Source organism: Schistocerca cancellata, chromosome 1, assembly GCF_023864275.1.
Source record: "Schistocerca cancellata isolate TAMUIC-IGC-003103 chromosome 1, iqSchCanc2.1, whole genome shotgun sequence".
In the NCBI taxonomy this organism is placed as follows: Eukaryota; Metazoa; Arthropoda; class Insecta; order Orthoptera; family Acrididae; genus Schistocerca; species Schistocerca cancellata.
This window is the reverse complement of record NC_064626.1, coordinates 986047899-986071520: the sequence shown is the minus strand read 5'-3', so window position 1 is coordinate 986071520 and position 23622 is coordinate 986047899. Positions and strand designations below refer to the sequence as shown.

General features: G+C 38.0%; 1 protein-coding gene across 5 annotated transcripts in view; it reads left to right on the top strand.

Annotated features, from left to right (window-relative positions):
• Positions 1 to 23622, top strand: part of LOC126088498 (neurofilament heavy polypeptide-like) — a 79196-nt gene that overhangs the window by 37111 nt on the left and 18463 nt on the right. For all 5 annotated transcript variants that reach the window (XM_049906674.1, XM_049906666.1, XM_049906640.1 and 2 more), the window contains exons 6-8: positions 12493 to 12932; positions 13644 to 13764; positions 21043 to 21321. In XM_049906674.1, coding sequence (XP_049762631.1) covers positions 12493 to 12932; positions 13644 to 13764; positions 21043 to 21321 — 840 coding nt within the window. The remainder of the gene's footprint in view (positions 1 to 12492; positions 12933 to 13643; positions 13765 to 21042; positions 21322 to 23622) is intronic.

Here is a 23622-nt window from a genome sequence, read left to right as displayed (position 1 = left end):
AGTGGGACAGTAGGCATGCTGATTTGCAGTCTAGAGTGCAGGAAGGCTGTGGACATTGTGCTTCGTAGTTTGTGGCCTTGATGTAGGTCAGGCCCCAACGGCGATGTCGTGAAGGTAGCTGGAACAGGAGTCCATAGGTATAGGCTCACCATGAAGCACCAATGACACATGGCTTGCACCTGTGCTCTCTAAGACAGATGTACATTTTAGTGGGTGCCAACAGCATATCATGGATGTTGGGAGTCATGTTCTAAGCCCAGGACCCAAATTAGCAACACAGTATATAGCCAGGGAGGCGGTACTCAAGTGGCTCGCCCGACAGGTTGTAGGTAGTAGTCACATAGTACAGCCCATTGTGAGGGTAACATCCAGTTTTGTCTACATCTTCAGTCATGGAGGTGACCCAATAGCAGTGGCTGCGTGCTGCAGTGAAGTTCCATTACAGCTGATTGACTGTGATATCAAAGGCGATGTGTTTTCTCGTCAGCAGGCAGCGCACTATGATATACCAACCAAGTTATCCTGAAAATGGTGAGACTGTCATTGTCGGAATCATAGATACAGACAGATGACAAGAGACAGGGAGAGTGAGGCTTCTGAAACAGTCGTATATAAGCTGAACATAATGTCATCGTAGCTGGCGATGTGGTTATTTGCCCTCGCTATTTGGTGGGGTCTCAGAAACTGTCAGTTCTCCTTGCCTTCACACTTCAGTGAGTGCTAGGACACCATGGAGTGGCAGAGCTCGGAGGTTACATGTTACAGGTCTGTATTGAAATGCTTGTAGAATGATGCATCGGATGCTGCCATATTGTGCTGTTTGCATGCTTAATTAGTCAGGCTCAATATAGAAATGTAGTACAAGCGGCCCCCTGCCTTCTGCAACATTGGCACTATTTTCGTGCCCCAGGTACTAATTGTGACAAGGCATTGAGCCAGATCAGGTTCTTTACCATATGTGCCAGATAATGACTTAAAAATTTATATGTGCCCTGGGGATTTGATCTGCTGGGCAACAGTTGGCTTGGTTAAGTATTAATGAAGAAATATATTTGAACTTCCTGTCATTTGTAAGTTCTTGATCAGAATGGATGTGATGGAAGAAGCAACAACTCCACATAAAAGTTGCAATTTATAGTGATTGAAAAGCCTTCTAAATACAAGCATCTATCTATTTGCATATTTTATAATTGTTAGCTTATGTTCCTAGTCTCTAATAGCTATGGTTTTATAATTTCCTTCCAGTTAATTTTTTCTCTTCCAGTTGGCACCCATGAAAGTATCTTTTTAAATAGCACATTTCTCAGAAGAGTCAGTTGCTATATATTTTGTAAAAAGATGACATATAGTATCCCTCTTTGCCTTGTATTGATACTCTCTCAAATGCTACAGAGACAAGGCTTATTTTCATATCAGAATGAACTCATATTAATTTGTGATTGATTTTCTTCAAATTGCTTAAAATGATGCCTCTGCAGAGACCAGTCTCACAGCTGCAAGTATTTGTACCGTCTTGCACAGAGTTTATACACAAGCTCATTGCTTTTGCTTGTTGGTGTGTAGAAGTGATTGAGTTAGTCAAGCCATAAACATTTTGAATGTTCAGATGTTTGCCCACTAACTTGCTGTTCAGATGCTTAAGTGAGTTTGTCAAACTGTAGACACTGGGTGTAAGCAGGAGCAAGTTGCAAAACCCTGTATGTGTGACTCAGATTTTCCATTGGGGAATTTCTGTGAATTAGCTGCAAACAGATTTCCTATCCTGTCATGGGAAGTTACTCTCAAACCTACTGTACTCCATTTGATTTGAGAAAACTGGCGCAATGACTGACACTTGATTGCTACTTACGGAATCAATCTGTCTGTTATGATTTACAGGGGAATGGTGTGATGTTATATTTTGCAACCTCTTATAAATGTTTTGTATTACAATAATGCATCCAGTGAAATCCAGTGTCAAAATTGCATCTGCTAAATTGCATGAAGTATTCTTTTACAGTACAAGAATGAGAAAAGATTTTGACCTTTCACAAAGGCAAAAGTATCCAAACTCATTAGTGCCATTACTACTGGGGTAACATAGCACAAATCCATTGTAAACTGACAAGAACACTTCTGTTTCTCCAATGTTAGTTTCATTGACAGATAAAACCTTGTTAATAGTACTTGTATTTTTACAATATTATGAAAAGGAAAGTTGCTACTCACCATATAGTAGAGACGCTGAGTTACAGATAGGCACAACAAAAAGACTTGTCACACTATAAGCTTTCAGCCAATGAGGCCTTCGCCAAAAATCTCTCTCTCTCTCTCTCTCTCTCTCTCTCTCTCTCTCTCTCTCTGGCAGCTGCTAGAGGCTGCAGTCGTGTGCGCATGCATGTGCGTCCGTGTCGTCTGTTTTGACAAAGGCCATGATGACTGAAAGCTTCTATTGTCACAGTCTTTCTGTTGTGCCTATCTGCGACTCAGCGTTTCCACTATACGGTGAATAGCAACTTTAATTTTCATAATATTGTTACATTCTATCCCGGATTTTCCATTGTGTAGTTGTATTTTCTTTATATAAGCAAACTAACAAATTTTTTATTTTTGTGCAGGTTATAGAGCTCTACTTCGTGCGATATCATTGAATCCTTGTAATGTTTTCAGTCTTGAAATGTCAAAATAGGGAGAATGTGGTATGAAACTGAAATAACTGAATTGTTCCTGAAAGTAGAAGTAATTTCCAATATTTTATTTGAAATTTTTAACTGTCATAAAATAAGTACCAGATTTTGTTGAATTCTTGGTGAGGACATGTGTTTTGCACATTGATAAAAAAATAGTTGGCATAAAGCGATTACTGAAAGCAAATGGCACATCGTACAGTAAGTACTGCTGCATTGTATAAGGAACTGGATCGCTTTCTTGAGCAAGAAACTGTTCATAGTAACATTATTGTGTGATTTTAACTTTGAATTTTGAGGTTCCTCTATGATACTTCAAATCCTATGTAACTAATGCTGAGACAGAACAACAGTTGACTACAAACATTTTAAGCTCTGTCAGATATGTTTTGTAGGAGTTCGGTTACAAAACAATGACATTTGGTGCAAATTGTGTACTTCAGAGTGATGACCAAAACGTTAAGATCATCTGCACATCAGTGCTGCATAAACTCAACAAGGCTTTCATGGGTGCTGGGGGTATATTGCACCATATGTCTACATGCAGGTCACACACTACTCATAAATTATGGGCTGGTGGTTTGTGGTCATGGAACTGGTGGCAGATACTATCTCATATGTATTACACTGGATTAAGATCGGGTACATTCAGTGGGCAAGACTTGTTCACTATAATTCTCAAACCACTGTACCATGATTCTTGCCTTGTGACTTTTAATGTTATCCATCTGGAATATGTCATTGTCACTGGGATGGATGTCAAGCATGAAGGAATTATGTGGTCCACTGGTGTGTCAATGATGTCCAAAGTGGTCTTGATGCTTTTGTTACCATAGGTCCCATGGAAGCTCAGGGAATGTGCCCCAGGGCATAATACTATCCTATTGACCTGCTTCTATGTTTACAGTGTGAATTTTGAGCAGCTATTCGCATGAAGGATGGCATTTCTAGGTGCGATCACTCACCTGTTGTCTCAGATGTAATTAAACACATTTCTACTTATCCAGGACAAATCTCTATCATTTCATACCAACTGCAATCACAACAGACAATGCTGTTAGACAACAGGGAACAAATAGGAATAATCTGCTGCAGTGCTCAATGTCGAACGTAGTGCACTGAACTGCTTCTTGTACTGAGTTGGTGCAGTGGTTAGTACACTGGACCCACATTCGGGAGGACGACAGGTCACTCGCGACTGCCCATCCTAATTTAGGTATTCTGTGATTTCCCAGAATCACTTCTCATAAATGCCTTTATGGTTCTTGTGAAAGGAAACGACAGACTTCCTTCTCCATCGTTCCCTACCACGATGGGCCCCTATGACCTCGCTGTTTCGTCTCCTCCCCCAAATCAACCAACCAACCTGTGTGCTCTGAAACACTTTGCCTGCACCAGCATTATATTTGGTTCTCAGATCTATTTTGCAATCTGTGAGATTGCAACCTATCTTCATTTACAGAATGGACAAGCCACTGACTTTCACACACCAACACCTTGTCATCTACTTGTAGTTTTACCATCCTTGAAATATTTCCCATATATGCTCAAAACAGTAGTAGCACACAAACAGTCAACCAGCTTCACCAATTCAAAGATTATCAATCACAAACTCCAGCCTGTAACGATCTGCCCGTCATAAGTCACTTATGTGTGGGGGGTTTTCCCATTTGTGGATCATATTGTCCCTCCATTTATTTCCCTTGCAATGTCAAGTGCCCACAACACACCAGACATATTTCCTTCTTGCAATGGACAGTGGTCATAATGTTTTGACACAAGAGAGTATATTCAACTAGTTGTAGGTGTCTTGAAAGTAGGACCTACTGGATAAACACATCTTTTCCTTTAAGAAGCCAAAATTCCAGTAGTGCCAACACACACTTTAAATATTGATGAATCTGTTCCTAGCCTTTAGAACTGTTACTTCATCAGAGGGACAGAGGTGATACGTTATGTAAAGTTGGGAGGGAGATTACTCTGATCCTAGAATGTGAAGGACTCACTTGATATGTTGAGAAGTGACAGATAAATGAGTCAGAGGTGAGAATTCAAAACATTGTGCTACCTTTGGCTCAGATGACAGGACAGTGACACAAGCACTGACCACCAAACTGGCAGATCACTAAATCAGAAAATCAAACTGTAACCATGAAACTTTGATGATAGTCCTCGTCTACATATCAGGTCTTCACTGCAACACATTTCAACCCGATGGATGACGTAATCAAGACCCTGGTTGAAGAAGTTGGCATTTTGGCTGTTCAGGAATCCTTCTGCTTTGAAAATCATCATTGTGGAAATGCTTGACACACTAAAGTTTCATCATCAGAGGGAAGAAGTAGTAGTCACTGGGTGCCACACCAGGAGATTAGTAGATGATACAGCATTTGATAGAACATTGCAGCAGCAGCAGCAGCATCACAGCAGCTGTCCTGTGCAGTATGAGCCTTGACACCACCTAGTAACCTGGTCACGAGATTTCGGTAGAATGCTGCTGTGATGATTTACCCTTTAAAGAGGCATCCATACAGTGCTTTTTGTGTTCAACTTCACGTATGCGCACAAATTTCCAACAGCACAACTATGCATGCACATTTGTACGTGGCTAATTTACTGGGAATGGAGGCCACAGGTAAGGCACGTTGCTTCCCGACTTTGGTGGGAATCTTAGTGCTTTTTAGCAGACTAAAGGCCACTGGGACCTGAGTGTGTGTAGTAAGTTGAGGTTGCACTGTGAAGCGATCAATGTGCAATAATTTGTGTTGACTTCAAAGGAAGCGTGCTGAAATTTATAGATTACACGAGTCATATGGAATGCTGCTGCTAAAGATTATTTGAATAAAAATTGGAAATGTAAAGTATTACATAAGTCTCCAATCATATAATTGCAAAGAACAAGACTGTGTAAGTTTCAGAGTAGTAAAACAATGAAGAAAGGGCCACAATTTATGAAAAGTGTAGTATATGAAGACTGTGGACGAATTTTCATGCAGTGGTAACTTAGAAAACACAACTGCTGAGGAGCTTGACATCTGAACAAAAGAAATGATGAGCTAAATGCAGCTCCTCAGCAAACTACTAGAAATAGAAATGAAAGACATTGACAAAGCAAAGCATACAGAACTGGAAAACACAACCTCCCTTCCAGTGGCTGCTGGCGTTCATGTAGTTCTTAAGTGTGTCTAGTCTGAGGATGTTAATCTACATATAATATTTCATGATTAAAGTTGTGTAAACAACTTTTTTATAAAATAAAATACAAATGATGCATTGAAAGTAAATTACGCTTTACGTAGCGATGACAAACTTCTCTCAACTATTTTTCAGTTTCCTGTGCATCTGTGATTGCGCCCGAGGAAAGACACATGTTGTGAACATATATTAATGATCATCAGAAGTTAACCCTACTCCTTGGCAGTCAAAAGCTCAGAATCACCTTTACCTATAATGGTATAGTCTTCACTTTTTCATTGTTGTTGAATCCTCATTCCAGCTACTTGTTTAGTTTTTTTTTTTTTTGGCTTGTGGTCATAGTGATACACTGACTTTTCCATAGTGAAGAGGCAGCTAGAGAAGGCTGCCTAGATTTGCTTGACAAAGCTGCAACAGTTCTGCTGCTGCCTTTGTTCTGCAGACTATTTGATTAGGTGTAAGCAGTCACAGAAACCAGCAAGCAGTGACTTGTGTTAAAAGCTGGTCCTTCACTTTTCCCATTATCGTCTAAATTGCAATACACTGGTTTTCAAGGTCAAGGGTTTCCACTTCCCTTGAGATGCCATCTTCTTCACAGAAAGAGGGTCTGCTGCTTTGTTCATTGTCTTGTTTGACAATACTGAAAGTGTCTGTGCCACCTAACCACTGTTTCATATTGCTGCACAGTGCTCTACTGCATCAAGAAGCTGTGTCCTCTTATTTTGGCTCCTCCAGTGGTGTATGAAAGTACTGTAGTGCACATAGTCGTAGTTTGCTTTGACTACTACTCATATTCCTGCATACCAGCATCCCCCTGGACTTGAAGAGGGATGTATGAGAAACTACTTGGAATCATATATATGCTAATGTAACTCATGCTGTTTGAGAGAGAATTGAATCAAATTTTGCACATGTTGATGTTATATTTATTGGCCATAATCAAGATCTTTCCAATTTTTTGTCAAATAATTTGATCAGAATGTTGATGGGTGCTTTCAGAATGCATCAGGAATGTTTCCTCAAAGGTTAGTTTACTTATCACTTTTAAAAAGTGGTATGTTATTCTTAGTAATTAGCTAAACAAATCTATATACCAGCTTTTTAATATGTCTCAGAAGTCTCGCAAGAATTTTTAATTTGTGTGAGATACGTGGCAATTTTTTCTTCACAAAAATTTACTTCAATGCACTTTGAAAAATTTTGTACCACATGATTTTGTATTATGGTACGTACAAAGTCTGTAGCAAATTTCACCTTTTTATTCGCAGTGCTTCAGCAGGAAATGTGACTTACACAGAGAAATGAAAGTTGTGGGAAATGCAGAAAAAGATAGGATTTATGCCAAAAATGAGTACCTTAATGTTGGCTGTAACCATACATCTGGTCTTTATTGTCTTTGTGTAGCTGTTTTTTTCTAGTGTGATCTTTCGTGCATTCCCTTTTGGTGAAACCAAACAATGGAAACTTCAGGTAGGAATATCAGTAATGTAGGAAGCGAGATTGCTACTTTAAAGAGATGTGTTAGTTCACAGTAAGTAGCAATCTCTCTTCCTACATTGTTGGTGTGCACTTTTGGCAGATATCATTCACTGACATTTCAGTACTAGCATTACACATCATCAATCTTAACAGGTTTTCAGTGAATCAAATTCCATCAGATCCTAGTCTCATAAGGGCGCTGGTTCTTCCAGCATTACCACCACTGAATGCCAGAAAAGCATCTTACAAGGAAATTTTAACAGTAGCAGATAAGTGAAATGTTGTCTTTGGGTCTCTCTCCTAAATGAAGTTATTAAAGCTTTAATTTGGGTTTTGTGTTCAGTGTGTGTATTTCTTTAAAATGGTAATTGATTACATCGTAAGTGGGGGCACACGGCCACCTATACTCTACAGATGTTTTCTCTGATGGCAGGAAATAATAAAATATCACAAACAAGGCAAGGACAGAGTTGCGGAGAAAAGGAGGTGGCTCTGCCCATTTGTTGAAACAAGATAGCTTTTAAATCTTTTGTAGTACAAATTAAACAGTGAAAATTGGAGACAACATTTCTAACATGCTACAGAACTATGTGATGGCAAAAAATTTCAACATTCTGATCAATTTTACATACCTACCCCCTAAACTTCCGTTGTTGTTAATTCTCCACCCCCCCCCCCCCCATTTTCTTTCATCTTTCCCCAACTCTTTAGTTCTTACCTGCCCATCACCAACATCTCTGCTTTCCTCTTGGTTCTTAATTGGATTTTTCGTGTTTCTCATCTGAGAAATTGAACTGTACTTCTCATTCTGTCCTGTCATCTGTCCGAGTTGATACATTACTTACCAAAATAAAAGGTATTACCTTTCATGTGCCATATTCCTGACATCCTGCCCCCTTTCATCCTGGTTTACACATAAGGCGAGTCCCTTGCATCCTGGTGTCTTGAGTGACCTGCCTCCCTTCCCAAACATATTTCTCTTTCCTCCCTGATAAAGGAACCAACAGTTTGGAAAGCTAAAACATAATTTTTTCCTACACTTTTTTGTTATAGGCAGTATTGGAATTTTACCTCCTGAAGGTTGTTGGTGGCTACTAAATGCTCTCTACATAATTTTTCAGTTAGATTGCACAGAATTCCTTAAGCACCCTTAAGAAGGATTTATGTCCCAGGAGGCATGTTTTCTTTTATTTTGATTTTGTGAATGAGTCTTACGTGCAAAGCTTCCATTCACATTTCACTGATGTTACAGAACACAATCAATGCATGCTGAACCATTTGGCTGGTACGTTTGTGCTATTCTTTAATGAGAGCTTTCTAAAGTTCCAGAAAAGGAAAGCCACATTGTGAGAAGTATTTCCTTGATGTTATATTTTGAATAGTTCTAAGCAGGACCTTACTCCTTTGGTGGCTCCATTTTCCTGGATTGTGTCACCAAGATTTGGTTGCCTCCAGAGTTCACTGTATTCAGTGCCTAATTATCTCTGATCCTGAGGGAACTGGAGGAGATGAGATGTGCCATGCTGCTAAATTCCTCATCTCTTCAGGCACTGTGAGTGCCCCTTAGTCTCTGCAACAGTTGTATCCAGCCAATAAAGTAGTCCAGGATGTCTGCCTCCACTTACTAAGGCTGGGAAAGGAGATGTCTTCTGCTGAGTTGCAGGACACACGGGTGGTGTGGAGATCAAAGGGTGGGTGTAGCAGGCAGAGGCATGTTGTGCCCCCCTCAGCTCAGTTTGTCGTTCTCCTGCATGGATCTTACTGTTGAGGCACAGTCATACATTGATGTTACGATGAGTGGTTTTAAGTGACACACTAAGCTCCATATAGTAAAGCCCACAATGTGGCCATGTGTACCTCCTTCCAGTCGTGCAGATGGGACGAGGTTCTCCTTACTCGTCTTTGCTTAGGCCACAGCCTTATGATTCAAAGTTTCTTGCTACAGAGAGAGTACCCTCCAATGTGTGTTGCTTGTGACATAGAGATCACAGTGTGCCACATTTTGTTAGATGGTGTTTTATTTTCAGACAAGAGGGTAGTGGCAGATTTGCCAGCCCTCAGTTTTAAATGACTTCAAACAAATGTGGTTAGAGTTTTTAGGTTTCGTGATTTGTCTAATTTGTTAATTAAATTTGAGGGATATGTCCTTAATGTGGTAACAGTGACTGGCTCATCCATATTTTTTGTTTGTGGTCAACCAATCACATTTCCCTGTTTCTTCCTTTTAGCTCCTTTTAATTTTACTTCTGTTTTAATCTCAGGAATAGCACCTGATACCCCATCTCCATTTTCCGGAAGGTGTTTGACATTGAGTGATAACAGCAAGCCAACGTGAATGTGGTGGCTGAGAGTGGATGAGTATCATTTTATAGTTTTCCTTCTCACTGTGCGACAGTGAATGTGAATGTAACTAAAATTGTAAAAACTGCGCTGTTGCTACATAGTTGTCACAGCCAAGTTACTCAGTGTTTCTATCCATTATCTCAGGGTAACAAAGAAATGAGTTTGAAACAATATAGATGGTTGGAAATTCATTCTTAGTCTCAAAATAATTCTCACATCAGTTCTTGCATTTTGAAATATTACTGAGTCTACACCAAGGAACTGTCAGACAGCAAAAGCAATGTTGTTCTGAAGTGCTTAAGTGTCCTTCAGGTTTCATGAACAAATCTGTATGAGGTTAAGCAGTTTGACCATTGTTCAACCTATTACGCTGTCACACTCTTGTGGGATTGCCAACTGTCAGCAAATGTGTAAATGATTCGCTAACTCCGGGACATTTGCTTCATGCCCAGCACAGCTCATGAAGACTCCAGTACACAGAATGGCGAGATGGATTGGCAAGCTCAGGTCAAAATGAATAATATGACTGTAGGAAATCATCTTGCCTTCAATCAGATGCTGACACTCTTTTTGACAGTGTGATGTGAAATTGTATCTGGGTAAATTTTCCTTGCTCATTGTTAAAGTACTTTGGCAAGTGAAGGTGTCTTCAAATCACAATTGAAAATGAATAACTTGATTTAGAAACTGGCCAAGAAAGTGACCTGCTGACAGTGAAGTGATGTTTAATGTTCTGCATATCTGATAGTGGTTGAAAAATATGTGCCTGCTATAATTTGTATGCCAAGTTTCTAATCACATTATCACTACATCAGTGAAAAAGATGGAACAATCAACCAACCCAGGATTGTTATTGGAATAATTTCAGATGAAGTGCTAAAAATTACGAAATTTGAGGCCCGCAGTCAGTTATAGTTATAACTTTGACTTATTCCAGAAAGTTGGCCTCAGAACATCTTCCGTGCTTCGTTACTGGAATACATGTATCGATTATGCATGCATACTCTAGCTTATGGAGAGTAAATAGTGTAAGTTATGAGGTAAACAATGCATTACGCAGAATGTCCCCTTCCCAGAAAGGCAGTTCATACAAAAATTAATTTTCTAAGGTCAGAGGTGTTTTGTTATCCATTTGTTAAGGAGTGTTTTAATGACAATCTTTTGTTATGCTCCTAACATGCTTGAAAGCTGCTGGTCACTATCTCAGAAAAATCAACTCGGTATGACAGAAAATTAGTGTAGTTGTTAGAGATTCTAAATAAATAAGGAAATGATTATTTTGAGTATGAATCGGTTCCATTTTATGCATGTTGTTTCCTTATGATTCCAGTATGAACATTGCAGCAGATACTTCATCTAAATGTTAAGTTTTGTAAAAAATCTGAATTGCCATTAGTATACATCTTCCTGTACAATTAAAAATTCAATAATTTAAGATATTTTGCAGTTGAGAATTTTCTTCAATTTAATTTTTAGTTTGATATCTGCATGTCATGTACACCAGTTGAGACAAAGAATTTTCATTTCATGGTCTCATCTCTTTAGTGTGTAGCCCTTTTCTTAGAAAGGGAATCTTCTGTTGAGGGTATTGTTGGTCATATAAATAAGAGAAATCTGGAAATGCTATCTCTTTTTTCCTTGTTGCAGGTACAGGTTTGTGCAGAATATTTCATTTACTAAATAAGACTTGGTGGAAACTCATTTCGTGTAAAATACCAAAATTTGAGGAATTTTTCATTGAGTCATATTATTGCAAATTCTGAATTTGAGATGACTGAATACTGCTGCTCAGCTGCTAGAATTGTAATAGGGATAATATTGGAGGTTGTGCTCTGAATTAATGATGCAGCTACTCGTTGAAATTGTGATCTAAGACATTCCTGAGTTGTCATAAAGAGTAAAATTAGAATAGTTAAGTATGCACACAGATGCAATGGGCCTGCAGCCTCTGGTGGATACTAATTTAAAATTGTGCATGTTGTGTTTACGACTGAAAGTTTTCACTGGTGAGAACTGAGTATGTGGTTACTTTTCCAAAGTGTGAACTCTGAACAAACTGATGCTTGTGATTGCGTGAGCTTCCTCGTACGAACTCTTGGATTCAAGAGCTGCTTGCAGAATTTATCTATTCTTTGCAGATTCATATTTATATTTGACGTTAAGAGCATATGAAAATAATAATTTGGTTGAATGTTGCAGCAGAATCTGAAGTGCATCATCTTTTGGGCCTTGTACAATTTTACTATATAGTTCACTAGACTTGTTAAATGACTTTAAAGTGTTACTGCATGGTCTTGGGTGTGTAACTGTTGGGAAATAGATTTTACCATGATGGAACTAGAAACTGTAATAAAAAGATTGTCAAAATCAAAAATGATTCTGCACTGTTTCTGCCCATTTATGATAGATGTAGAGAAGAGTGAAAAGTTGATGACAGATTATTTCACATTATAAAGTGTCAGCCAAGAGCTATGATATAACATTTAATAGATAATGCCTGGAAAAAAATGCTGATACACTGGCCTGTGAAGTAAGACATTAAATTCCTAGACTTGCAAGTTCTACTTGTCTGCTGTTCAGATAGCTGTTTATGGTTACTGTTGTAAATTGAGTTTCTATGAAATTTCCCAACAATGCAGAAGAAAAATGTGATGTTGTTGTTCAACTTTTGATTTTGAATTTCAGTATTCTGAAACATGATGTATAATTGCAGTGAATGTTACTTATTTCAGACAAATGGCCGAATTGTTCACGTAAATGGATCCCGCACATGCCTGTAATGGTTTTCTTGTTTTGACTTTGCATACAGGCCTCATCTGCCAGACGCAGCCATGAAGGAAGCTATGGGGGTGGGACCGACTACAATAGTCGCTATAGTTACACTGAGGATAAGGGAGGTTACGGAGAGGAGAGGGGCCGCGGATATCGCGAGGAAAGGCGGTCCGCAGGAGCTTTCAGAGACCGCTCAAGGGAAGATTATCCCCACAGAAAAGCAGATCATCTGGATTCAGACATGCCTCCACCCTCAAGTGGACCTCCTCGCCATGTGTCCTCCCCCCGTGGCTCCTTCAGGGGAAGAATTAGTAGCAGAGGCTCAAGAGGCCTATCAAGATTCATGCTCGCCAGAAGAGCTGACTCCATACTCGCCAGGAAGAGGAGATTAGTTGATTCTTACACGGTCCGCAAGCAATATCTAGCAAGAGCTCATGCAGAGAGTTTGAGGAGGCTCAAGATGCAAAAGTTAAGGAGGTAATAGCTGTTAAAATATTATTTAAAAAAGCATATGAAAATGATTGAAAAAATGTGATGTATCATACAGAACAGGAGGATTGTCAACTGGTCAAAGTATTTTTTTCTTTTGACACTGAATATTCCTGGAAAGTAGTTTGAAAGAAGAAAAAGCAAAACACATGATAAGCATTTCGCTGATAATGGCTTAGATGCCAGTGATTATCTGTATTTTACATGTAAAAATGTGATGTCATGTGTTTGGAATGAATAGTTTGTATAAGTAATACCATTTTTAATGGTATGTGTGTAGAAAAACCAGTTGACCTCTGTTACTATGGTAAATGAGAGATAGCAAAACCTCTAAACTAATTGCATGTAAGAATTATGTGTACTATGCTGTGTAAAGCATAAGCAGGCAGTTACTAATGATGAAACTCTACAGAAATGAAAATGATTAATTAGGTTTTCAAATACAGATTTTTGAAGAGATAAATGCCCCAAGAAATGGCATATCTTCTTACTTTGTACTAAGCATTCCATTGATATGAAGCATAGATGAAATTTTATGTGACGGAGAAAGGGGAGGGGGCTCTTCACTATGATTATGAAATGGTTAGAACCTGAAATGAACATCATCTACAGATGTACTAAAGTATAGTTACATAAACTTAGTATGTATTATGTTTTCTTCTTATTTTGTTTTCTTATTTAAATCCTCTGTGAAAGTAGGCTCAGAGAAGCAGCTGCAAAGAAAGAGAGTGCAAAGGCAGAAAAAGATTCTGCAAAAGCTACAGAAGATATAAGTGATGAGGAGAAAGAAGCAAACTGGGAAGAAGGCAAAGCAGCCAAGGTAAGATAAGGTTCATATTTGTTGTTATGAAACAGAGAAGTCCTAAACGTTTTTTGAAGTTCCTTTGCAAATTTTTCTGCAAGTGTTACTTGTTACTGTTACCATTACTTGAAAAAGCCACCTGTTGTTACTCTTTAGGCTAATGTTTGCTACTGCAGTAGCAGCAAATGGTAAGTGGTGAAAGTCATGGAAACAAGTTTCATATCACCTCTATGCTTGTGCAGTATTTTCTTGCAGTATCATTGCAGTTATTTTCTGCCAAAACACCCTACTCAACAGGGGTTAAAAATGGCTTGTTGATTTAGGAGCAGGTGATTCATTTTCACTTAAACAAAAGCAGTGTGAAACAATACTACTGACCATTACACTTGCTTCACCAGGAAAGATAGAAAACATAATTTTTTCTTGTGTGTTCGCTTTGTAGTAGGAAATAAAAATGAATCAATTTGTAGATGCTTCAGGGGTATACGGCATGCAAAATTTAGTACATGAAACTACCACCTGTTGAAGTTACCGTAGCCCTAACCTTACTGGGAATAGTGGAGTGATACTGTTGTGTACCTTATTGGATTCATTACAATTGCAGCAGTTGTTATGTCTGTTCCTGAGGACACTAGTCGCATTGGCCTGTTAATGTCTGCATGACATTGAGAATGGCCCTCCTGAACTCATGAACTGTGTGTCAATCGTGGGATCCCAATGAACATGAATAGCCTGGGACAGGATAATATTGTGAAACAGCAATGGGGAAAAATAATGTAAAATTAGCAGTTTTAATACAGTAATATGAAATTGATGTTTTTTTATGAAAAATTAATAAATTTGTAATTTTGTTGTACAAAAATGCTACAAATTTGAAGATAGCAGCTCACTAATGGGCCTACTTGTAACTGATTGTTACGTAGTGTCAGAATTGCATTTAAAATTCTAATTTCCTCAAGGCTAAGGTTAGCATATAATCTTAAAATAACAGTTCAATTTTTCCTGTTCTGTTGAATTCAATAGAATGGTACAATACGCAGTAGTCTGGAGAAGCCTTGATCCTGCCTCTTGTCAAATTGATGTGCTGGTGGGTGTTTAACCTTCTTAAATAAGGCAGAACCCAATTGCCCAACATTCAAATGCATATTTCTGAATTGAATTGAAACCTATTGCATAAACTTTCCTTATATAGAGAATTGAGGTAGTGTTTCTCCTAACAATTTGTGTGGTTGCTCGGAAATGCTAATCATTTAAGTATTCAAGCATGTAAGATATTTCATGCCAAATTGGTGTTTCTTGTGTGCTGTTGCAATGTTCATTGCTAGCACAGTATCATATTTTCTGTTTTTAGTGTCCATTGAATCGTGTGGGTTGGAAACACAGGTTGATTGAATCCTTTGTCACACAAGATAATTTAGGAAGTTTGTCTTATGACACAGCAGCCACCATGATGGTTAAGGCATTTAGTTTGTAAAATTGTGTGTTGAGTATGCTGTAAAAGACAAATATTAATGGATTTGATGATGAGAAAATCACACAATTAATTTCATAACATGTCACATTGATGTAAAGCAGTGTATTGGACTCAAATTCTTCAATTTTCACAAAAATACTTTGGTGTCATGTACTGCATTTCCACACAGTTAACCTACTATTCCGGCACTTCTACATTTTGGATTAGAGATTTGCAATCTGCCTCTTCTTTCGTGTTCTGAAAAATATGGTCTTTGGACAAAATCTTGAAGTTTCAAGGAGTCTGTATTTTCTTGCATTAACATTTCCAGACCAGATTTGTATGGTTTCTTAATGGCTACTTTTTACTTCCACTCATGAGTAGATAATCGTTAATTTGTAACTGCGTTGTATGCTTCCTTCAGTATTATACAAAGTTACAATCTGTTTCCTTTTCTGTCAGCAGTCTCTCTCTTGTCTGTAAGATAATGAATGGACAGAACTAATGGCAAAGAGAATTTCTGTTGATGTTCAGTGTACTTATACTGCAAAAGTGAGATGTATATCGCTGTTGTTGAGATTGTGCTTAGCTTTTGCATTTGGCAGGCACACACATCACTATTAACACAAGAGGTTGGGTCATGTTTTGCCAGTTGACCTGTTGTTACAGAGTACATACCCTTTCAATGGTAATCTTTGGGAAATGGGAAAAGTTAACATAAAGATTTTGTTGTTAAAGAATAACAAACAGCAGTGAATGTGTAAGGAATTTACCATTCATTGTTGATTGTGTGTACTGCATAAGCCAACTTCTATGGAACTGGAATTATCCTTTCCTCCTAGAGCACATGTGAAAAGTAATAGTGGGCTATTATGTTAATGTTAGTTAACAATGAATGACCCAAAAAAATTTTATTTTAAGCATTGTGAATTTTTTTATAGGTGATATAAACGAAACCTCAGGACTTAAGCAGGGCAATAATACACACAACTGTGCTGCTGATTGTCACTTCATCACAAAAAAGTCATATACATTACACATATTCCTCTCATTTGCTGCGGATTTCAAGAAAACCACTTCATATCAAAACTTTAAACAGTTGTAAGATACTTAACGAGAATTATGGTAGCAAAATTGTTTAAAGTATTTGTGATTTTTCTTGATAATAGCACATGGATCCCTATAAAGTAAACAATACTTGTCCTAATTTAATTTTTTGTGGAATTTGTAAAAAGTATTTCCTGACGGTAGTGAAGCAAAGGAACACTTAACACTCCTAACATTGTAGAAAGGTAAGTCTTTTGCAGCCTTCTGTCTGGCATTTTGACCATATTTTTCTGAACATGGCAGTCACACATCGTAACAAAGTGTATATAAAAACAAACCCCACTTCCCTGACATAAAGTTGGCATTGAGTCCCGAGATATCATATACAAAATCCAAAATTTTAATGCTTATAAGTTATACATTAGTTTATAGTTAGCTATTAACTAAAGAATGTCTTCACATCTTTAATGAGTTATTGAAGCATGTGAAAACACGTTCAGTTAGAAAAAAGACCTGTCTTCAGTGTTACTTCCCAGAATCTGAAGTTTGCAGTCAATGCTGACACCCATGGGCTCAGCAGGATGATGAACAGGGGAGTTTTGCAAGTGTGATGTGTGTTGTACATGATAACTCAGGTCAGAAAAGGTTCAGTTGCGTACATAATGAAGAAAAAATAAAACCTGGAGGTATATGGCACTAGGGGCTGAAGAGCTTATTGTCTTCCTGCTGTCCAAAACACTTTTTGTTGGTCAGGACTAGTCCAGTCAATTGAAGGAAAATTGGGGGAAAAATTTATGTAGCTGCAGATTTTTGTAGGTGGTGGTGGTGGTGGTGGTGGTGGTGGTGGTGTAACGCATTAAATACGAAAAATCAAGAGTGTGGTGGATTGGGGTTTAAAGGTCACTTCCAAGTATAACATTAAACTACATTAGATTTCCTACAAAAAGATCTTATTCATTTTTTCCTTTGGAAATACTACATTTAGCATTGCAGGGAATGGAAAAATGAGGGCAATAAGTGTTTCAATGCTATAAAATCGATGTGCGTTGTAAAATGAACTGTGTTAAGAACAAATTTTAAATGTATTCTAGTGTTTCCGACTTAGTGTGAATCTGGGTTACTTCGGTTTATTCCTCCAAACCACCTTCCACTTTACAAGGTGACTTATTTGGAATTCACAGCCACTCTTAGTTACTGGATAGCCGGCTGCTGGAAATCCTCTGGACTTCTTCTCCGTTGAATAACACTAGGTACAGGAATTTTTAGACTCTTTTCTAATTACGAAATAAGTTGACATACAAACTTTACTTTTCATCAGTTAATGATGTGTTTGACTTTGATACACAATAAAACTCTTAATTTCAACATATTTAACTTCCAGTAAGTACCTCGTACAATCGAACGTCAGAAACAAATTGAATTACAGTTAAGATAATTGGCTTAGATAACATAACTTTTCTTAACATGGCTCAGAAAATAGTCTTGCATATAGCAAGGTTACTTCAAGAATTCTCAAGAGTTCTTTTTCAACTATCTTTGTTTTAATAACAATAGTCAGTGACCCCATAAGCACAGAGCTGCATATAAACTCCATGGTTCTTCCTTACACACGCATCTGTGGATTGCCTGACAGGTACTTGTCGGTGCTGTTTGTCCACCTTGTCTTTCTTCCTGCAACTGCACACAAACATGAGACACGCAGTAGGTAGGATTCTACCATCCCATACTTATATCCAGAACATCATGTATTAGAGACGGTAGATAGAATTTATACAGAAATTCTCGAATCACTACAGTATGTACCACATCTGAGTGAAGTAGGTCTATTTTGAGGGATAAATTGCAATCAGCAAGTGTAATGGTTGAAAGGCAGGGGTGAAGATTAGAAGCATTTAGGGAAGGTAGGTCACTGGATTGTTAGTCACGCTGTTCTTTCCTTCATAAGTCTGCAAAACAAAGCACGAACTGGCGGTTCCCCATTTTCTCAGGTGCACTATGTCACAAATATGAACTATAGTGTGTTTCACAAAGGTACCCAGCCACAGCATGGTTTAGGATTCACTGTTGTCACATTGTGCAGACTTGTCTAGGGGTGTTCACTTTCCCCAAAGTGCTGTTACACTACATGGAATATAGATATGCATTATTAATAATACTTAACGCATATAGACAGAATCTACAGAAATCTCTGCACGCTGTTCTGCAATGCTAGAGGGAAATTGATACTTAGTCACCCTGTATGGCAGCTGTGGCATTCTTCTGGGAAAGGCAACTTCTCCTGTCAGTGCTGTTCACTTTTTGATTTAAAGACTATATCTTCCTAGCACTTCCTGTCCAGTTATCTCTTGTGAGTGGATAAAATAACTCCACTGAGCTGGTATTAATAGAGTGGAATTGCTTTCAGTGCAGTAGTGAGTACTTATTTGCTGCTGTTAAATGCTCTATTATGTAAAAAGAGCTAAACAGTGTGTATTTGATATGTCAAATTCATTGTCTCCATGATCTGTGGCTGGAATAATTTTCACAGCTTGAAGGTATAAACTGCACCACCCTAGCCCCAGTTCTCCAAATCTCTGAAGAGGCCTGAAGGTTTAAATTGACTCCTTCCGTAACTGATGTAGGTATCTTAATTGTTACGGAACTTCAAATATTTCCACAAAAATCAAGCAATGCATTACAGCAGGTTATTCCTCTTCTAGATTTGAACATGATCAGTCCTATTTAATCAGACATACCAACACCCACCTAGACATTCACAATGGGTGTGTGGTGTGTGGCTTCACTCAGTGCAGCCCACTCAAGTGCCAAAAATTTATGAATGGAAGAGATTAATGGTGAGGGAAGTGCAGTAACTTTCTGATAACACAGTTAAACAGTTTTACAATGTGCCGTCAGTATAGACAGCAGCAAGATGACACATTTATTAAAACAATCCCTTTCTCACCAACACCACGTAGGTCAAATTAAGCACTTCTCATCCATTGTTTAACAACACATATGTTGGGCTTACAATAATTTTGTTTATTGGGTTACAGTTATAGATATTTCCATAGTTGCTCATGAATTCTTAGATCACTTCTATACTGATGTGAGAATGTTACAATATCTCTGTCTTCAAACGGATTGTCCGCCCACCTGTTTCTCATTGGCTATGTTGAACCAGCATCTGACAACCTCTTTCATTCTCGTCATATGTCATCGTGAGTGTCAACATTGTAGCATGTAATTATGGCATTGACCCCTATCAAGAGTTCTGCAGTCCCCTGCAGAAATTAATATTATTGTTGCGTTTTTGTTCAATTTTGACTAGAAATGGATTCAGTCACACTGCAGTTTAAACATGGCAGATGTTCCTAAAGACAGTATACACAATATAGATTCCCATTGTTGGCAGTGTGATGTAACATCATGTAGGGTGCAAGTCATGTGTAACAACAGCAAGTAATACATAAATATAAGATCACAATCATTGTTCAGTTCAATTATTGAATTTCTGCTTGGCCTGTGATCTACTGATGTCGGCACTATCTCCATGATGTGTCCTGCCTCTGTAATTTTTCTCATAACAGTATTACAGTTGTGGTGCATAAATTAATTCTTTCACAACAAATCAGTTTAATATGATTGAGTTCATTCATTAGATGTTTCATTATGGACCTATTTTCTTTGTCTCACCTTAATGTCACTGTGTTATCAATGCTGATTAAAAGCTGGTAACATCTAATATTCTAATAGAAGAACAGTGACTGTCTTACTCTTTTGTAACCCACTTACTAGATCATTACACACTCTCATAATCAAAATATTGATCTGGCTTCAGAACCAAGGAATGTCTTTTGAAGGATAACATTTCTGCCTTTGAATGAATGTTACCCTTACTGGAATAGCAGTTTTAATGTTTGTACGTAGTGTCCATACGTGTACGAGAAATTTAATTGCAAACATGTTCAAATACAATAGTTCGTAACATGATGGAGTTGTGCTGTTTCCTCCCGTATTTCACAGAATTATTTTTTAAGCATAGCAGTAGTTTGTTGTGTCTAGTTCATAGTTTCTCTTGTATCCTGTGTGCACTGTCGCCATGAGAGTCAAGTGTCACATGATTGATTGAGCATCCTCAATACTGTATTGAGCACTTTGACATATTGGGAAATCTTGAGTCTGTTTGAATATGAGTATCATTTGCCCAGATGTGTCCTTTCATTTCTTCAAAATATATCTGCATGTGACCTCAATAGCAAAAGCTCTATAAATGTGAGACAACCCCTATATAATATATTAACCAGTATACAAAGTTAAGCTCAGCAGCAATAGTTAAGTGTGACTATGATGATACTGTGTATTTTGAATTACAAATTTGGAAGAAAAACATTCTTATAATCAGTAAAATGTTAGTAGTAATTGATGGTTCTGGTAGAATTGTTACCCATAACAGTTAGTCTGGCAGCATTGTATTCAGAGTAAATGTACTCAAGGTATACCCTTGGCACTAAGTATGTTGTAACCTCAGTACATAACGTTAGAGATGGAGCATGCACATATCTGCTGATCCAAGAGTCTGATAGCTGGATTTGTCATACTACAGTTCAAACTTTAATTTTTTATGGTAACAGGGGCACCATCCTCTCTCCAACATGTTTATCTACTTCAATTGTTCATTAATGTATTCAGTTATGCAACACTGTTGACAATGTTTTTATGCTGCATGGGTCCATATTTTGCTGTTTTGTTACTACCTTTTGACATTGTATTGCACATCTATATTCATTGTCTTACATGAAATAACTAAATTTTAGAAGGCTGAAGAGCAAGAAGGTGAAGGGGAAGGAGAAGGTGGAGACGAGGAGGAAGACGAAGAGGATGATGCTGAAGAGGAGTTAGAGGAAGGGGAGACACCTGACAAAAAGGAAAAGAAGACTAAAAAGGCTAAAAAAGAGGTTAAGAAAGAAACCAAAGATGAGGAACCGGAAGAAGGAGAAGAAGTTGAGGAAGAAGAGGAAGAAACAGAAGGTGGAGAAAAAACAGATAAGACTGAGAGTGAGAAGAAAGAAACTAAAAGTAATGGAGGAGTTCATGTGAGTATGACACAGATAAATGCTAGAATGTAATATGCTTTCAATTATGTGTGTATCACACTATAATAAATTAAATATGCTGTAAAGTTTGCATTAATAGATTCCGTGGCAGCAAAGAAACATGCTTAATCTTGGGTAAGGAAGAATTCATTTCCTTATATTTAAAAAATTCATTTCCTTACATTTAAAAAATTCTACCCTGCAGCGTCCTGCTTCACATGTGGAGGAGTGTGCATACACATGGTATTTTTTTGTATTTATCAATGTAGTTGTTAATTACATAATTGGTTTGCACATACTGATGGGTGATGCTGATACCCTAAACCCCCAGTTTTCTAAAGAATCTAATTCCCATGTATCAGACAGCTTCAGATGTCTCATTACTTTTCAAAATTAGGTAATGTGTTAAATATTTGAGTTTAAGCATGCGGGTGAGTTAGTTTTGCAAAGTTTGAAATTTGCACAAACTTTGTTGGAAGTAGCTAAGTGCCCCCATTCTCAAATTCTGGCTTAATATATAGTCTTTGTGTTTGCATGTCATCAGTTGTGCTGCCTCAAGATAAATGCAGTTTCTAATTGTAATACTTTTCATATTACCTTTACTGATAACCTCAGTGTTGAGTGCCCTTAAGATCCTCCTTTCTAGTTTGTTAAACTTAGACATAATATAAGATTACAGCTCTCAACGAGTAAATTAGCAGCAATTTAAATTTTTAAACTCGATAAATAAATAGAAGACTTGCAATAAAATTTGCCCCCCCCCCCCCCCACCACCACTTTAAAAGCCATTGTATATGTATGTGCAACTAGTACCAGGTTCTGAGACTGTTAAGAAGAAATGCCATTTGTCACTTAACCCTTTCACTGTCAGGCCTTTATATATCTGGGTGGCTCATGAATAGCTGGCCACACAAGTGGATTTCCACACTGGGCCAAAACTGCAGGCCTTTTCTGTGGTTATCTGTAATGGATGGTGCCTGCTGATCTGAAGCCATTCGGATCCCACTAATGTACAGCCCCTACCTGTCAGATCTACCGTATTTACTCGAATCTAAGACGCACTCGAATCTAAGCCGCACCCGAAAAATGAGACTCGAAATCGAGGAAAAAAATTTTCCCGAATCTAAGCCGCACCTGAAATTTGAGACTCGAAATTCAAGGGGACAGAAAAGTTTTAGGCCGCACCTCCAAATCAAAACAAAGTTGGTCCATTGTAATACGAGACACAATTTAGGTCGAATGAATGACGATACAGCTACAGGAGTTTGGTTCGAGTCGTAAGCTTAACAGTTAAGTTTTACCAGGTAGCCATTGCTATACGTCAGGCGCTCCGTCCGTATTTATACGGGTACCCTTCCTTTTCACGTGCTTCGTCTGGTTTGAATCGATTGCTTATTTTGCTTTGATCTGATAAGTGCCGTTTTCTTTGTTATAGGTGTTAACGTCACTCTGAGCTGAAAATGCATTACTGTACTGTGTAATGCATTGTTTGTCTCATTCTGATAGTGCGTGTTTACGGCCTGTCGCCGCGCGCGGCATGGCTTGCTTTTGTGCGCGCTACTGCCGCTTACAATTAAAAAAAAAAAGAAAAGAGAGGAATCGTCTCACTAGTGAAACAATGGCAAGAGACTGCTATTTGTTGTTACTTACACTGCTTTCTTTGATAATGATCAACAAGAACCAAATAATAGACTGCATATGATAGAATATGTTCTGAACGAGAGTTAGGCGAAAATTTTTCTCCGTTTGAAAATCTTTGCGGCCGCTTCTCTAGTACGTCAAATTCTGCACAGGAATTAGTCATCTTAGATTTAAAAATCTAATCAGTTGCCGTGCTTAATTTCTGACTGTATCACTATGAGGCATAAGAAAAATACGAATGTAAACATGACACGATACGTATATTCTTCCGCGTTTGCTGTTGTCTCACTCTAGTTTTGTAGTTTATTAGGCAGATAGGATTTAAATGAAATAGCAGCAAACACGAAAGAATACGTGGCATAATGTTTACATTCATATTATTCTTATGGTGAAGAGAATACTGCATGTGATTCACATTTCGTCAGGTTCCTATTAGCAACCACCTCTTCTCACAGGTAGTAAAAAATTCAACACGTAGAGTTGGCCATATTGACAAACATCCCAAACAGTCTGGCCAGTCGGATTTTCGTAGTACATTGAAATTCTGCTATATTCGAAGATGAACAATACGGAATTTGTATTTACTTCGTTGGATAATGTACGAAAATGCAGTGGTCGAAACTCGGGGCGGAGAAAAAAGCTCGTCTTCCACCTTTTTTT